We start from the raw sequence: 18,401 nt of genomic DNA on the forward strand, positions 1-18,401 counted from the left end.
CAGCACAGTGCTGGGCACAAAGTGGTTATTCAATAAGTACATTCTAGCTCACTGATGTAAAACATCAAACTGTTCTAATTAGGTATCATATAGCTTCTATCATTTGGGAAAACCAAATTTCTAAAAATGTCCTCTTATTCCTTTTTTCTCCTTTCCTTTTTCCACACCAAAAATCCTTTGAGTTAAGTTTGGGACTAACTTTTACACAAACGAAAGCCACCAATAAATCAAACCCCAAAAGTTCTTTTTCCCTTAAACTGCAGAAAATAAACTTTTTCATATTTTGGTAGCAAACATGAAAATTAATATATGGAAACGCAGAACACTACTCTCACAAAACACTGGATCAGAGATGGAAAACTCAATAGTAATGTTAATAGAGTGAAATATGATGTTAAAAACTGATGATGTGAAACAGTGATCAAGAACCAATTAACTTTAAACAAATGCAATGACTGACAGTGTATTTAAGGACACCGATAACCCTTAGGAACTATTTAGCAAGTTGGTTGGCCAATATTTTAATCAATTAAACTGAAAAATAATAACCCACATGTAACTGGAAGGAAAAAAAGAAAAAAAAAAAAAGGAAGAGAAAGGGAGGAAAGAAGGGTGTTAATCTTAAAATACTTAATCCAATTTTAAAAGAAATTCCTGATCGATAAAACAGTTTACATTCCAAAAACAGGAAAAATGGCTATTTGAATGCTGATATTATAGTAGGCACAGAATCAGCTATGAGTTCCTAACTAGAAATATTTCTATGCCTCTTGTCCATAAATCATGATTAAAAAGCAAACTCCAAATACCTCTAAATCCATTTTCTTATTTGTTACCTAATCCCAACTGAAGATATAATAACCATGGAGCTTTTGGACAAGAGGAATGAGATGATTTGTTTTTGTTCATTTTTTTTTAACCCACTTACACAGACAAAAAAAATTAGATAAAGTACATGCCTGATTTTTTGGAACGAAAATAATGTAAGAGGTCTCTCACTTTTTCCTTTAAGTATAATTGATAAACTTAATAAAAACATTCTTTTTCTTCACATGTTTGGTGCAACAGCTTCAGGAACACTGAAACAGTATATTTTAGGCTTCTTGGAAGAAGGGGGGATAGCTGCATAACTCCCAATGCATCAAAGCAATCTTGAGGTAGGTGCGGAGGGTTTATCATCAGGCAGCATATATATACCCACTATGTATGCGTGTGATGTTTTATAAACATTCTACAAACACTTCTAAGTTACAAAATCTATGGCATGTTCAAGTTTATTACCCTACGTTCAGTATACTATTATTTGGAGTTCTGGTAGTTTCACTTTTCCAAGAACCACGGTTAAGAATAAAAGATGGAAGAAAAAGATCATTTCCTTCCTCCAAATAATGTCATAGTTGCCTATACTTAACTGATTTACAAGCTCGGAAAAATGCTATTTTCAAGCAAGCTATGAGTTGTATCAAATGACTTTGAAAGAGAAAGAGAAAAGCCATGGCTTAACTAGTTGGTGAAAGAAGGCCTTGCTTGAAATTCATGTCAACCTTTGATTCTGCAAAGCAACTCATCCACATAAAAATGGTCAAAAAGGACTTCATTTAATTAGTGGTATGTAGACTTTTGCATAGAAAAAGGTTACAAAGTAATGCAAAAAAAAAAAAAAAAGAGACTAGGTACAGTAATTTTAAAACAAATATTTTAAGGTATAATTTTGCATAATGTTTAACATTCTCATAATGTTTATTGCTTTCTCCACACAGCAGAGAAATGAAGTGCATAATACATGCTGTGTCTTTATTTCTCAAACATAAAATCTCACGTGCTTAATTTCAAAGTATTAAGAGATTATTTTGTCAATAAACGAAATAAAAACAAAAAAAACCCAAAACACCATTATGTAGTACTAGTCTAGGCATGGACAAAAATAATTTATGTACATCCCATTTGCATACATTCATCTTGATTTGGGATCAAACACAATCACAAGCTTGACAAAGAACATTTAAAAATCGTGGCTTTGCGCTTCCCAATATTCTTTCCCTGTCTCATCACCTCCAGAAATGCAACTGCTCCCCAAAAGGTGACAAGAATAGATATTATGCGGTATCGGGATGAAATGAAGACGATAAGTATGAAAAAAATAGTCCAAATGAAGCTGAATAAATTAATCTGAACTTTTACAAACTGGAGAGTTTTCAAGTTGGCATGAATCAAAGAGCGGCTGATGGGCACACAGTAGGCAACTGCTTCTAGGTGCACTCTATAAACATATGGTTTATATAAAGATGCACCATATTTTGAGCCATGAAAAAAAGTGCCTGGGGGTTTGCAGGCAGGGCAGAAATGCTTGTTAATCTGAGCACTGATGTAATAATTGCTTATACTAATGCATTGCTAAATGTCACCACTTGGCAAGTCTGTACAAAGAAAGCAAACTAAGATAAAACTAGGTCTTTCAACTTGAAAATTATTTTCAGCAATTCTTTTGGCCAATAAAAACCTGTTGGTTTCAACAGAGTGCTCCTCTCTGATACTGTATTAAAATGTCTGCAGCCAAATGCAAGACTTCTCTCCCTTTCCTTTCTCAATCTAATCTCTCTTTATTTGTGCAATGTTATTATGTTCAAAACAAAACTTTACTAGCTTAGGCACTTATGAAACATGAATATTGTTTTCCATCTAGCTTCAAGAGAATTCAGTCAGGGCACTTTTCCTCCCCAATTCAGGCATCCTGATGCACTGCTGGATAATATAGTTCATGTATTTTCCAGGAAACTTCTAAATGGAAACGAGTGTGAAAGTTGCTGATGTCAGTTACCAAACTGCCTTAAGTCAAAAAAGAGAAAAAAGATAATACCACATCTCCACATGTGAGGTTTGTGTCTCAAATTTAGCTTTAGTGTTCCTTTGTGGATCTGCAGGCAGAATCTGTATGGCTACTTTCAGGGTGTAGAAGTTTTGAGCTGACTCTGAAATTAAGGACATTCAGTTACTGTTGCAAGAAGTTCAGTGAAAACTTAAAAAGCTCCCACTTCTGTCCCCCAGGGTCGGTAAGGTTTACTGTTTGTTCCACTGCTTGTCTGCTGAGGGCTGGACGTGGCTGATACTGACAAGGGGGGGCTGATGGCGGTCGCGGCTGCCACTGCCGCAGCTGCATTTGGGGGGAGCATGGGGAATGCCCCAGCGAAGGACAGAGGGAAGCTGTGTGCAGCTGCCGTGGCTGCGGCGGCGGCCGCATGGACAGTGGCTGACAGGGACAAGAGAGAAGTGGAAAGAGGTGGCACGCAGGGGGCCACGCTGCCCGTCGATGGCATCCGAAGGGCAGAATCTGCGTGGGCAAACGTGGCCGTGAGGAGGGCGGAGCCGTGGGCAGGAGGCACTTCTGAAGCGGTGGAGAGGCGACAAGGCGTGGACTCGGAGGTGTGGAGTCCACTGGGTTGGAGCAGGGCTGCCGGGAGATGGTGGAACGCGGCCGCCCAGTGGTGCGGATGCAGGGGGTGGTGGTGATGGGCCAGAGAGGAAGTCATTGCCGCCGCCTCTCGCTGCGAGGCACAGGTGCTGAGATGAGAGACCAGGCGCACCCGCAGTGGGTCGGAGGAGTCCAGGCCTTCCACGGAGCTCAAGTACCTTGCCACTTCTGTTAAGCACTCTCGGAATCCAATGCTCATGAAGTCCATGGCGAGAGCATGTGCGTCAAAGTAGCCTGAAACCAGGTGGGGGCAGAGTGGGGGCCAGGAGAGAGAGCAAGAGAGAGAATGTACAGTTACAAAGGGTAACCACCAACTATCTACCTTCCACTCTGTCCTGCAGAGATTTAAGCAGAGCACTATCCTTTCTGAAAAGTTGCCAGCTATTTATGGTTGTAATTTGTGCAGAAGTTAAGAAAGTGTACTTTGCAATTCACATGTGTGACAACTCTGGCAATGCTATACACTACAGTTGTTCTTGCAACCAAATATCACTGTGGGGGAAAAAAATTGAGAACATCTGTGTTTCAAACACTTTCGGGAAAAAAAAAAAAACCGGTGCCTCTTCTTTTGTATTGTGGGACAGTGAAATTCTCTAGTAAACTTTTTCACGGTAATACAGAGTACCAGTCTCTCTGTCTCTGTCACATGAGTTGGAGATTAAAGGGTTTATCTGAAACCTCCTCACTCTCCCCGCATTTATAACAGAGATGTGAAATGCATAGGAGCAGTTTGAGGGCTTTTTCAGAAATATGCTAGAATCTCTTTATAAATTCATAAATGCTTCTTGACTTGTAGTGTTGTTTAATCAACAAAATGAAAACGTCATTTCTTTGTACAAAAAAATTTAAACTAAGTAAAATGATTTTTAAAAAATTTGGGGGAGTTCCCGTCGTGGCGCAGTGGTTAACGAATCCGACAAGGAACCATGAGGTTGCGGGTTCGGTCCCTGCCCTTGCTCAGTGGGTTAAGGATCCAGTGTTGCCGTGAGCTGTGGTGTAGGTTGCACACGCAGCTCGGATCCCATGTTGCTGTGGCTCTGGTGTAGGCTGGTGGCTACAGCTCCGATTGGATCCCTAGACTGGGAACCTCCATATGCTGCGGGAGTGGCCCAAAGAAATAGCAAAAAGACAAAATAAATAAATAAATAAATAAATAAATAAAATAAAAAATTTGGTTACTAATTTGAAGATCTTATTTTTCAATCAGGCAATACAAGGCTCCTTTACTGATATGAGATTCCTAAAACTCAGTTTTCCTGAAGTTCAAATAAATATATATTTCTTTCACTGGCTAGCTCACTTTTTCCTGGCATCCACCCAAGAAAAAAATGTATATTACTTGTGTCAGTGTGTATGCATGGACCTTCACACCTAAGTTTATTACCATAAAAATGGCTAGAGCTGGTCACATTTATGAGAATTCCTTTTTATCCAAAGATAATACATTAGAATAGAAAATAGTAATGTATGATTAGAATCAGTGCCAATTTAGGGTACTGATAATAATAAGACATTTGGGGACATGTCACCACTTTGAATTAATGACCTCTAATATGTATAAATGTAGCCCTTTTAGATTTTTTTCTCATTTGCAACTTTTTTTTTTTTTTTTTTTTTTTTTTTGTCTTTTTGCCATCTCTAGGGCCACTCCCATGGCATATGGAGGTTCCCAGGCTAGGGGTCGAATCGGAGTTGTAGCCGCTGGCCTACACCACAGCCACGGCTATGCCAGATCTGAGCCGAGTCTGCGACCTACACCACAGCCCATGGCAACGCCGGATCCTTAACCCACTGAGCAAGGCCAGGGATCATACCCGCAACCTCACGGTTCCTAGTCAGATTCTTTAACCACTGAGCCACGATGGGAACACCTACACCTTTTTTTTTAAAGCAATTTTCAAAGTAAAATTTAGTCTACTACTCACTTTTGGGATGTGTGTATACATAAAGGAGAAATATCACATCTAAACAAGATTATTTTCATCTAAGGCATTGATTACATTCTCTTTTTTGTGTTTCTAGAGATCAAAGTATTACCTGTTCCATTTGTCATCAATTAACAATTAAACTTAGTAATTGTAACTTAGTTATTGTGCCATCAAAGCACTTTGGAAAAGAGTAGTCACAATATTATAAAGTCTAAGAGCTAGAATACCAACAGAAATTTGGAAATCCCAAAAAGAAATTTGGGGCAAAAATATATACCATTAAGACAGTAACAACAACAGCACAAAGCTGATATAAGAGAATATCATGAAACATGGAAGGTCAGCAATAAAAACAGTTATCACCCCAGGACATGAGCATAGTTAGCCATAAAGCTCCGGCATTAGGAGAGAAACTCTTCCTAAAGAAGATGCCGCCAAAGACTTCACATGAGTCCTCAGGGTTTTCTGTAAAGCTCTGCAGATTACTGACGTCTATGAGAGAAGAAGGGAGGGGAGGTAATCACCAGAGTAGACAGAGTCCAGAAACCCAGAGGGATCCAGAAATTTAGGCTACTCTACTAAATTCTCTCTAGAAACTATCGCAATACCAATACAGACTGAAGAATGGACCAACAAAACTGAACCCCAGAACCTTCCAAGACACAAACTTGTGACTTGCCAGCTATATGCTGTTGTGTATGGCTGAGTCCTCTGTTGCATCTTAAGGAATATAGGTGTGGAATTCCTATTCTGTTGCTGACAGCAGAAGGAAATGATGATAAACAGCTGCTTCCTATGAATGGCTCTTGGGCCAATAATAATAGCACACAGGTCTAACTTCCATCCCTGCCCTACTGGGTTTAAGCGAATAAATTCAACAACCTTGTGAAGTGAACACTATCACTGGTCTCATTTTGCAGATGAAGAAACTGGGGCTCAGAGAAGGTTAGTCATTTTGACAGGGTCACAGAGCTTAAAAAAACATGGCAGAGTCAGGATTTGAAACCAAGCAACCCAACTGCAGAGTCTCTGCCCCTCACCCGGACATTTGGAGGCCCCAGTAGCAGTTGTGAGTCCAACAATTTGAGCCCACGCTGCCAGCCCCCCTTGTTCAGGGCCCACACATTCTCCTGAGAGATGACCTCTCTAATGACCTGGCAGTCAGGAGACTCGTGTGCAGCTTGCTCGGAAATGTCGGTTCACAAACTATTTTGGGACGTATTTTAGGACTGTTCAGGTAGCCAAGAATAGCAACCAAGATGGAACTTAGTTTTTATAATAAGGCATAAGAACAATATTACTCTTTAGAAGTATAATTCCTGCCAAATATTTGAAACACCGATAAAAATTCTTAGCCTTGTAGCCAGCAATGCCAAGGGAGGTAATGCAGTCAAACAACTTTTCCTGTACCATCACTCACTTGATCTGTCTGCTAAGATCCTATGGTTGTAGGTGAGAGACAGAATCACGGGGCTGGAGGGGCCTGGAGAGGTCTGAGTGCTAGGGCAGGCCTCACAGTGCAGCTCAGCACTTTTGTCCCAGCTTAAAGGGGAGGCAGTGACCAAGCTGGGCTGGATCACTGGCTTGTAAGATTTCATCCAGTTCTCTTCTCTATTATGTAAGAATATTTGTATCCTGTGCTGAGGGTTACATTTGAATGAGTAGAAATCACAATTCTCTACCCACTCGGGATGCTTTTCATTCAAGATGGTTCCTTGAGAAGATACCACAGAGGCTGAGTCACACCATGTGTGAGAGCTTCTCCTTTATAATGATCGCCTCCTACCTGACATGAGTAAAAGATGGTGAAGGTCAGGGCTGATGCTCCACAGATCCTCAGCAGCATGGCCATACTGGAGTTAAATACTGAAACACTTCCACACCAACTGGAATGGAAGCAGTAGCTTCCCTCCAATGCCCTATCCAGGCCCCAATTGAGAGCAGGCTATGATACTACATAGCTACAAGGCTAATGCTGAGCAGAGAGAGGCCTGCAGGGTGCACCTGCAGCACTTAGCCCCTCTCCTTACTCAGTTATCAAGGAGGAACAGGACCCTGGGCCAAGATGATTACCAAAGGCCTGCTTGAAGGGTGGAAAAAGACAGAAGAGGGCAAAATCAAGTCTGAGGTATGTGTGAGAAGTGGGATAATGAAATCTGAATGAACAGTCAGCTTTCAGGATCTCAAGTTCATTCTTAGTATGAAGTGAATGAAGGTCCCTGACTCTCTGGATGATTCTTCCCTAAATCACTACCCAATACAGAAGACATCTCTCCAGGGCACCAGGCTCAGGGCATCTGCTCCTGTCTGCTCTCCACAGGTATGCCTGCTCCATCAGCGGTTTTCAAGGCAGAGATTCACCACCTGGCACTTCAAAAGCTCTGTGTAGTTTAAATCCAAGACCAACCAAACTCTGAAAACGACAATGAAAATTCACTTCCTTTGGGATAGCTGCATTACACTGAGTCCTATCCCTGATTTAATGAGGTGCAGGGTGGGGGTTAGGGGAAGGGAAAGAAGAAGAGAAAAAGATTGCCTCTAACCTCCTGTTTATGTTTGGATGTTTGTGTGTTTGTTTTGTCTTTCTGTACAAATTCCAGCATGCGCTTCTGAAAGTCCCAAACAAATCTCTGACCAGGCTGCTGTGAATGAAGCTTTACTCCCACAGTATTATGAAAGCAAACACAAGCCCAGGGTCAAGTGCTTCTTTTGTTCCAGAAGTTCTTTCCCACGAGTTCAATCCTGCCATTAGCATTGATTTCCATGGCTTTAATCTGGGACCTCCTATCTCAGCTTGTTAAAGAACTGTTCAACTATGACTTCCTTACAATCTTAGGGAGAAAAAAATGAAAAGAAAAAGGTGGAGAGGGGGAAAAAAATGAAGTCACCTACTTACCTTTACCCCCGGTTGCCTGGAGCATTTTTAAATGATCCACTGTCATTTGCAATATTTCGGCCTTTTCTAACTTTGCAGATCCCTGTATAAACAAATAAACTCTTATAAGTTCCATAGGAAAAAATGGAACAATTTACCCTGAATTTTTAATTTGCCCTCTCACTAGAAAATTATGTTCATTTTTTTCATAGGAAAAATCTGAAGTTTTTCCAGCCTTTCCACGAAAACACTAATTATGTCCCACTTAATGACAGATATTTGACATTTTACAGATATTTTACTACTGCAAAAATCTCAAACTTTGCATCCAATTTCTGCCCTGGTTAATAACATACTTTATTTTACTAGGGGACATACAATAGTCTTATGTAACCCTGAAGTCTAGATCAGGTGAGTTTAACTCTGGAGGAAAAGGAGATATGATTGCAACAAATTATTGTTATAATATGTTCTAATATGTCTTTAAGGTGATTCATACTATACCACTGGTAAGTAGAACCAAAAGTGCAAAGACTTTCAAGGTTTTTTTTCCTTCTCGATAATTACCAGCAGGTGTCACTGTAAATTCCAAGTTCATAAAAAAGAAAGCATAATCTTCCTCTTATCTAATAAACATCAAGAATGCTTAAGAATATTGGAACTCTTTAACATAGTTCTTAACAAAATTGTCTTGGAAATATATTTTATGCCCCTCCCTCCATTTTAGAAGAAGGCTACCTCTGGAAACCAACTGAAACACAAATGTGCCACCTCAAACTGTGGATATGGATGGCTTCTAATTTCTTGGAAGAGTTAAGTAATTAAATCAGTTTTTTAATTTTTTTTTTTTTTTTGAAAAGGAAACTGAAGTTTATTTCAGGTTCCTATGCTTTCCTTTTTTTGTGAAAATTTCCAGCACCCAGTACCTGGTGAGGGTGCCAGAGTTATTTAAAGTGCTCGAAAGAACAGTCTTCTAATCATATTGTGACAGGGCCAGCTCGCTAGGGTTGGTCGCCAAGCTCAGCAAATGGGAAAGCCTGTGTTTATGGTAACAAACTGCCAAACAACTGAGGTTTGCTTTTAAGGTTTGTTTTAAGTTGACATTTTAAGAGAAAAAAAAAAATCTAACAAACCAAGGAAAAAAAAAAATCACCAAACTGTTTCTCACAACTGTTGATGCTTCAGTACTCAAAGTAAAAATATCATTGATTACTGATATTTTTATCTTTAGTCTGTTGTCATGAGAAATGCTAGTAATCAAAACCGCAATTTGCATGTTACATTTAGCTTATCAAAGACAATTTCAGTATATAGAAGGGGTGCCTTTTCTCCCTTCGAAATCGATAGCATATGGCATCCTGTACTTGCCTCAATGTTCAGTTTTTCCATGAAGATGTACAGTAGTTTCAGCAAAAGTGAGTAATAATAAAACTGCAGTTTCTGGATAATTTCCAAGGGCTTTGTAGGGTTTGCTTTATAGTGTTTGCGGTTCATGAAGTAAACAACAAATTGGAATAAACAAACAAACTGCTGTCGTATACCCTATTTGAATTTAATTGAAAGCATTTTCAAAAGGGTATGATGTCACAGTCTTTGAAAGATGCTCTTAGAAATCTGACCATCAGCCCTTGAGGCAGGAGGAAAAACACAATTTTTCCAAAATGATAAAGGAAGATTTAAACATCTGGCTTCCTACCTAAGTGTGCAAAATCTTTCTTTCTTTTTCTTTTTTTTGTAAAGACATACTTGAATTCTGAAAAGGGAAATGTATAGCTAGCTTGATTTTTACAAAATTTGCACAAAGCTGCCTCAAATCAAACATCATTCTATTAACCCAAGGATTAAAAACGAAACTAAGTAGTTCAGTAAACAAATTTTGTTAGTATTATTACTTAGAAAATAGAGATAGAGATATCACTTCGTTGGCTTTGGTTTTTTTTTTTAGACAAAAAGCTTACTTTTTCTTTTAACAGTTTGAGACAAAAATGAAACTTCACATATGATATCTTTTTTTTTTTTTTTTTTTTTAAATAAGTACTACATACAGCTCGGTTTTTTAAACAAAACCACTACTGGTATTCATAGAAAGAACAGAGAAAGCATGAACATGTTACCCTTAAGGGGGAAATAAGCTAGAGAATGGAAATGTTTTTCAACTTCATGATGGATTATGTTTTTAATAGTTTTGCCACAACAAAGCATTTTATTGAAATAGCTGCTCTGTGCCAGATCAGGGCACATACACCATTATTTTAATGAGCTTTAACAAGAACCCACATTCCCAGATGAGAGAATCAGATTTTTTCAGCTCTTTGGTGGGGTGGTCAGGGGTGGGGGCAGCTTACTTGTTTTTCAAAAGCGGTTGGCACCAGTCGTCTCAACTCAGATAAACTGTTATTTATCCGATCTCGACGCCTTTTCTCTATTATCTATTCCCCAAAAAGCAAAACAACAACAAAACTTTGTGAATACACATGTGATAAAATTACTCATAATGGAAAAATACAACTGCTACACATTAGGCTAGATTAAATGAAATAAAAAAAAAATCACATACCCCTCTCCTTTTCTTTCTTGCCATAATCTGAGATGTCGTTGTTGGAGAATTCGATCTAATCACAGAGCTAGTACTTTGCCTATGAAATAAGAAAAGTCTGTCAGGTGCTGCGTTGACAGTTGTTTCTTTTGGGGGCTTGATGGCATGCATTAAACATTCAGATTAGTTTAGGTCAGTTTCTTTTTTATTCTTGGTCAGTGTTTTTTTATTCTTCATTCTTGCTCTTAACAGACTTTGCTTTCAACCCTTTTATCTCTTTTCAGGTAGGAATCATGCCTTTTTTCCTTTCAATTTTAATGAGTAATCCAGATGCCAAATCCACTGGCAACAATGTCCCTAAACTTTTATTAAGTCTCCCAGTGAAATAATTAGTGGCAGTCGGGGTGAGAAATTAGGCATTAGCACTTTCTAGTTTCCCTCATAAATGTTTCTTAAAAGTCAAATAATCTCTAATAGCATCCCTCCTCCTCCATCTGGGCAGACCCACTGAACAAAGCAAAGCTATTTTAAAATAAAGGCCATGTTCAGCACCACTATCAAACAGATACACAGTCATCCCATGTCAATGTGTTGTCCCTAGATGCAATCTTTAAAATAAACAGAAGTTACCCTACTATTTCAAAACTTCAATTAGTCATACAGGGGGAAAAAATGACAAATTCAATGTTTTCTATACTAATCTTTCAAAAGAATGCCCCCAAATTAAATACGCCACTGATAGAAAAAGTAAATTAGATGAACTACTAGGTGAAAGTTTTACTTTGAAAATAAAACTCTGAGTATTTCTCAGCCTTCAATCTAAGCTTAAACCTTTCAGAGTTGTAGTCCATCTTGAGCGTGCTAATGAAAAATATTTTATATTGCAAGTTCAATCAAATCACTACCTTGTCACTTTTAATTTTTACAATCCTTTCTAGCTTGTATCTGCTTCTCTTCATAATTCATGGATACTGCTTCTTCATGTTCTCAAATTCTCCAGGTTCCTGTTATTCTCTTTCATTTTAGAAATGTTGCACACACCAGGTTCTTATTACCTCACCTTCTCACTTCTGGATCTTATTTCTGAATTAACTGTTCCCTTCATTCCCACCCCTTCTCAACTGGTGTCACCTTTCACATGACATCTTTTGTTTTTCAGATCTCATTTTTTAAGATGACACAACACTTTAATGATTAGAAGATACTTTGCAAACAACGTTTCATGTAAGTGTCTTTGCTTCTGCTGATTCCAGACTAAAGTTTGTACATATTAAAATAATAATATTGAAAGAAAACTAGTTTTCCAAAGGTGGAAAGAATTTTGCTCTTTGAGTGACAGCTGCAGATAAATAATTAAGGTGCTTCTGGGGATGCCAATTAGAAGCAATTATCATCTGACCCGCCTCCGCACTAAAACGCCTCCGTAACCTCTGTCACTGGAAAGTGGAGGTCTGGCTTTCCTGATCACGACCCCGATCTTTTTCCAGACTTAAGAACAAGCAAAGATGATGCCCGAAACGATCCTTCCATCTGTCACCCACTCTCCCGTCAGCCAAGTCACAGAGGATCAACCTGGAAATCTCAACCTACTTATCCTTAACATAGCAACTTGCTTTAATTTCTCCAAAAAGCAAGCCATCTTTCGGTCCCTTTTTTTAAAAAAATCAATTTTAAAAATCTTCGTCTGGCTTATTTTGAAAATGTTTCTAAAGACAATTTCGGTGTCTCCCGGACGTGCCAGTCCGCGCGCCCAACGCTGACAGCCGAGGACCCTCCTTCGCCAACTCCTGCACTCTTTCGGCCGCGTCCAGAGTCCTCTCCGCCCCACCCCTACAGTGAAAACCCAAATGCCTCGCCCCACCCCAACGCGCGCTCCGCGAGCGCCCACCACTCAGTCTTTCCGGCAAAAGCTTCCCCCCTCGGCTAGGACTGGGCGGAGAGGAACCTCGGGATTTCCAAGGAGCCGCTCGTACATGAAACTCCCGGACGCCTTGGGCTCCAGACAGCTCCGCCGAGCCCGCGCTCACCCCGAGTAATTGTTTTCGCTCCCCACGTCGATAGTCTCGTCCATGTCGCTCTCAGAGGTGGTCTCCTCGCAAGGGCGCTTCATTGCGGCCCAGACCACGCGGAGCGCAGCCCGGCCAAAACTAGGGACGCCGAGGTGGATGCAGCGTCCTCCCGGTCTGCCTGCCTCCTCCCTGGAACCGGCGACAGCGCGGTCCCGCGGCGGCGCGCTCGGCTCCTCGCCGCTCTTTCCCACGCCGCAGCCCAGCGCGGCCGCAAGAGCCGGCGCCAGCCACGCCTCCCCGCGCGGGCGGGGGCCCCTCTCCCGCCTCCGCGCGCAGGCCCCCGTGGCCGGGTCTGGCACCGCCTCCTTGAGGGTCGGCGTGGCCCGCGATTGGCTTGAGCGGAGGGGCGGGGCCGCGCTCGCCAATGCCCGCCTCGGACCTGGGACGGAGGCGTGGGAACGCGTTCGCGCATCTGGGCCCAGAGAGCTGAGCGCGGGCTGGGAGAGGCCGCGGCGGGCGTGAGCGCCAAGTTGCTAACTCCAGATAGGGAAGCGCGCGGACGTGGGCGCGGGCGCGGGCGCGGAGGGAAGGGGGCGGGCCGGGTGGGGCGGGCTCTGGACCGCAGGTTTTGGCGCTCCTTCGCACCGGGCTCTCTGCGGCCGAAGTTTCAGGCGTATGCTAATAACCCCCGGCGCGTGGCTGAGTGTGAGCGAGCGTGTGGGACGTCGGGAGGCGTCGTGGATTAACTGAACCGCCACACTCGGCTGTCCCTTGTCTGGACCAAAACTGCTGACTGACCCTGGCGGTCACATTTGCCCTCTGGGGTTTTTGAAAACCTTAAATCAAAGTTACTTTTCTCCCTGGCAACTCCCAAGGCTACTTCCGCGGCCTCTGGGCTGTGAACTGATAAGGACGTGAGTTTTCCCGACCAGGTACTTAACCGCTGGCGGTCGGAGGGTCTGAGAGACCGGCCACCAGGCGATTTTCGATTTGCTCTGAATCAGTTCTTTCCATTTAACCACTGGGGCTGTGGATGAATCCCGCTGAGTAGACTGTGGGCTGGAGTTTTGTCTACTCTGGAGGCAGAAAGGACTAGAGCAGTGATGCGGGTATTTCAGGACAGTTTTAGTAGTTCTTCAAGTTCGAGTCTTCCGGGCTTGGATTATCCAGATAATTGTAGTTCTCCACACCCCTGGGTTTGTGTAGTCGCAGCGGTAGAGTTAATTAGAATCCCGGAGTGAAAAAAAAATCGCGCTTGAAAAATTCGTGTCCAGTTTTTAGTGCATTGGACAGTGTGCGTTGTATAAAACTCTAGATGTGCTTTTAAAACATGTTTTTAAGCTGTTCTTTCTCTCCATGCTGAGTTTTGGGGGTTTTTGTTTTTGTTTTGAACCGCCTACGCCGCTGTATCTCTGTGAGGGCAGCCCGGGTCGGTTTGCCAGCCCGGGCGCCGCGGTAGCGGTCTGCGCTCACCGGCTTGGTCGCGGTCGAGCCCGAGACTCCACTCTTTGCCCTGGGACAGCTCTGTGCTTAGTGCGGAAAACCGTCAGAGAGAGGCGTCTATCAATATTCACCACGACCCCACGCCACAGACGATTCTTATTTTATTGGGGATCTGCTTAGGGCGTCCTTCTGACATTACATTCTCTCCCCGGACAAGAGCGGCGCAGGGCGGAGAGAAGAGGAAGGACTTAAATACACCGGTCCGGGCGGGGGTGGGCCAGGGGAGAGCGGGAAGGACCTGTAGCCCGCGTGTTAAGCCCTTGTTAAACCACAAAACCCCTTCCCCACACGCCCTCGCCTCTTTTGTGTTGTTCCCACCGCGGCGCCTGCAATAACAGTGTGAACAGAAACCCGAACCGTTTCATCCTGACTTCTGAAACTTAACACCGGGCCAAGCACACAGTCGGCGGGGCCGGGCGGGGCCTAGTGGGACTGGACTGGGTCAGCTCCGGGCTGCGGGGGGAGGTGACCCCCCAGCTCTGCCGCGGGCCTTGGGGCAGGTGTCCGGCCCGAGCAGGTCTCCAGGCCTTTGCCTCACTGCAGCCCGGGCTACCAGAGCCTGCTGCGCAGAGCTGAGCGGGTTCGCGCCACATCGGCTGCGACATCCCCCGGCGCCGATCGGCTCCCGGTTCATAGCCCGGAGAGGGATGTGCCCGACGCGCGCAAATTGCGGGTCCCACCTCTGCGGAGGATGCGCAGGAGGCTAGTCCCCTCGGGCCACGGGGGACACGTCGCTTCAGGCCTGGCGCGAGCTCAGCTTTCGTAACTTTCCTCAAAAAGTTTCCTCAAAGGCGGCGCATTTTTCTGAATGCCTACAGGTGCAGTTAACCTTGGCCACTGGCGATTCCAGACGCCTGGGGTAAATTCTAAGATCTTCACCGGAAAGGAAAAAAAAAAAAAAAAAAAAAAAAAAAAAGTCGAGTTCTTTCTCACTGTACTAGTGTATTTAATTCAATACTTGCGGGAAAAAATTGCGAAGAGGGAAATGGTTTGCTTGCAATAAAGTAGCAACTGGTTAAAAATTTTCCATATTTGTCTTTTAAGACTTAACCACCGTACCATGTAATAAAGAAAAAGATGGCAGGGACGTCCGAAAAGCACACACGGATTTAATATAGCTTAGAGAATATGTTTTTAAAGTGTTTAGAACAGTGGTACGTGGCAAGTGCTATATACGTCTGTTGGACAAGAATGCAAAAGGCAAAAGACCTCGGCGTTTTGAACACTGCCAAAACAATAATATGCTCACTTATCTCCAAAATACTTAATCGCAATTAGGCAGCATGGGGTTTTTTAATAGGTCTTTAATTCCGCTCAAATATCCCATTTATCTATCCCCTAGTCAGGCGACTTATCTAAGACTGAAAGTGCTTCTCGGGAGGGAGAAACGGAGGAAACTCTGTAAAATGTCCCAGCATACCTAAAAACAGTGGTTGATTGTCAGGGGTAGGGGAGCGAGGTGTAGGGTTGGCTTCTGCGGAGAAAAAGAAAAGAGAATGAGAAAACCGCGGGATTTCAAGTTTCCTCGCCCCCCAGACGTTCTTTTCATCGAAAGTTGGTTGGAGGCTTAGTAAGAGCCCAGGCAGAAGAAAAGACGTCCGCGTGCAGAGCAAACCACAATTCTTTCCTTTTCAAAGATTTGTAAGAGATACTTAGACCAAAAGATACGGAGAACTTTCCTGCAAACCATTTTCCTGAACTGCCATTAGGAAGGAAGTCCAGAAAGATCTAAAGGAAATGGAGGAAGGAAGACAGATGCCTTCCTGAATCTGGTCCTCTCATCCCCGTTTTGTCCTCGTGCGATTTAACTCACTTTTGACATGAGAGTGACATGTCAAATGTCGAGATCTGGAAACATCAAACTGAGTGGTGCCCATCCTCCTCCCCAACTCTTCCTGCACCCATTTAATGTAAAGTTACAGTTTTTGCACCTGTGTATCTGGCCATCTTGACCATCTTGACCCGGTCGTATCTTGTCCCATGAAATTTGAGTTTTGTTGCATAAATGAATGACATGATTACTTTGCAGCATTTTAAACCTCTCCTTGTGGCATTTTTGGAAGGAACCGGGATTTTTTTTTTTTTTTTAAATTCTTGTCTGCTTTTTCCTCATTAGAGCACTGATTTTTCAGGATTAACGGTCACACTTTGTTATTTGTTGCTTCTCTGAATCCTTTGAGACGCTGCTTACAGTTACTTAAAAAGTGTTGGCGACTTGAGTCTTTGGGTTCCTTAGAAAGTCACCAAGGCATGACACCAGTTTTTAAAAATGTTTTAACTTAGCTTCTCAGTGAAATACAGGCAGCTCTGTTGTTTAAATGCTTTATGTTAGTTTGAGAAGGCTAAATGCACATAGTTCAAATTGAGAAATCAATTTTGCCCTTTCTGAAATATAAGTATTTACACAGCTTTTCTTGCAAAAGGAAGGCAAGGGGATCATCCCAGACAAGCTGATCTTATTTACAATTGCTGGGGCAGGTGACATGCACGTGCATCTGTGGGCGGCCTTGTTGGGCTGGCTTCCTTGACTACAAGGCTATTGTGAATTGGCAATGCTTTTAAGTGTGTGAGAATGCTGCACCCTGAGTAGAGGCCAAGGGCAAGATCCTTATAAATTTCAATACTTTTCTCAACATCGGGCAGGCAGCAGGCAGGCCAGAGTAGGGTCACTGTGTAACACATATTTGCAAACCAGTAATGCAAAACAAAGCTGGAAGCAAGGGCAAATTTAGGCCCACCAACCTTGAAGTCATCCATAAATGGGAACTGCTTTACCAGTTAACAATTATCCTTGCCTGGTTAGCGACACAAAGCGAAATGTATTTCTTGGCCTTCCTCAATAGGTGTTACTTATCACATCAGAAGCTCCAAGGTAGGAAATCTAAGACCCAAAGGCCCCCTTCTTGGAAGATAGAATGTTTAAATTGATCTCTGTTATTAAGGGGTAATTTATGTAAAAGTTTTCTTTCATGAGTGATGTTATTAAAACTTAGCACATGCCCAAGGATGAAGGCTGGTTTTATTCTAGGACCCTTGAGAAGACGGGGTTGTATAGTCAAGTAACCAGTTTTCCATAACCTCCTAAGCAACAGTCAAAAGATAACTATACTTACCATGTTAACTTCCTCCTTGAGAGGCTGAAATTGATGTGAGCAGGCTTTGCTTTTAAGGAAGTTCTTCAAAATTTTAATTTTCTCGAAGTTAGTTTGATCAGCAGATTCCCCCCCACCCCCCCACACTTAAGAATACAGTCAGGTATATTCACTTCTCTTATGAAAATCATCTTTAACCAACTGTATCCTCATCCTCTAGAATAGAATAGTACTTGACACATAATGGTCATAATAAATGGCCTGGAATGAATTTCTTACTGAAATTAGTGTGCTCTGCTTCTTTCCCTATATATAAAACTTGGATAAATTGGAATAATGAAATAAACAACCATGAAATTTAAAAAATTATGAAAAATGAAGAGAATATACTTAATGTTAGCAGGAAAGCATTTACTGTAAATGTGCTCTTAGTTCAGCCCTGAGCTTCCTGGCAGCCAAGTCAGAAAGAAAAGCAGAGTGAGTTTTCTTATTTCTAATTTCCAATTTCAGGAAAGAGGAAGCACATTATTTTTCCAAAAAAGAAAAACTATCCAGCTACTGAATTCTAAAAGAACTATATGATTGCCCTGTTCACAGATTATAAATTTTTAAGACAAATATTTTCTTTGTCTAAAATTCTTCCCCAAGTATCTACATTATTTCATGAACATGAACAATAACACTCCTATTATGTGTAAATAAAGACAGTAGTTTATCTCCTAATAGCTGAATAAGTCATTCCCTATGCTCTCAAGATTAGTTGACATTAATAGGACCAGTGCCTCACAGAGTTACAAAAATTGATTCTTTATAGGGAAGTTTCTGCTTTCAGTTTTAGAAAAAAAAAAAATCAAATAGTCCTGAATCTTGCTGGTTGGCATTTCTAGATGAAAGTGAAAGAAAAGGCTGTACAGCTTTCTGAAACATTAAGTGTTATGGAAAAATTTAAGATTAAAAGTATTTCCCACTAGAATGCAAATGAACATTTA

General features: G+C 42.0%; 1 protein-coding gene and 1 long non-coding RNA gene across 12 annotated transcripts in view; one reads left to right on the forward strand and one right to left on the reverse strand.

The window, feature by feature from the left end:
• Positions 1-1,577: 1,577 nt before the first annotated feature.
• Positions 1,578-13,064, reverse strand: HEY2 (hes related family bHLH transcription factor with YRPW motif 2). Of its 3 annotated transcripts, none has more exons than XM_013992576.3 (5): positions 12,782-13,064; positions 10,830-10,908; positions 10,618-10,701; positions 8,294-8,375; positions 1,578-3,703 (listed from the first exon to the last, which is right to left on the reverse strand). In XM_013992576.3, coding segments are annotated over exons 1-5 (933 nt in total). In that variant the 5' UTR covers positions 12,784-13,064; the 3' UTR covers positions 1,578-3,017.
• A 414-nt stretch (positions 13,065-13,478) lies between these two features.
• The window catches only part of LOC110260189 (uncharacterized), a 335,979-nt gene continuing 331,056 nt past the window's right edge, over positions 13,479-18,401 (forward strand). For all 9 annotated transcript variants that reach the window (XR_014839654.1, XR_002343031.2, XR_014839663.1 and 6 more), the window contains exon 1: positions 13,479-13,749. This is a non-coding gene — a long non-coding RNA (uncharacterized LOC110260189). The remainder of the gene's footprint in view (positions 13,750-18,401) is intronic.

This window comes from Sus scrofa, chromosome 1 (genome assembly GCF_054392235.1).
Source record: "Sus scrofa isolate SSC_HxYL_T2T_F1_AM1 chromosome 1, Sscrofa_HxYL_maternal_Yorkshire_Landrace_v2.0, whole genome shotgun sequence".
Taxonomy (NCBI): domain Eukaryota; kingdom Metazoa; phylum Chordata; class Mammalia; order Artiodactyla; family Suidae; genus Sus; species Sus scrofa.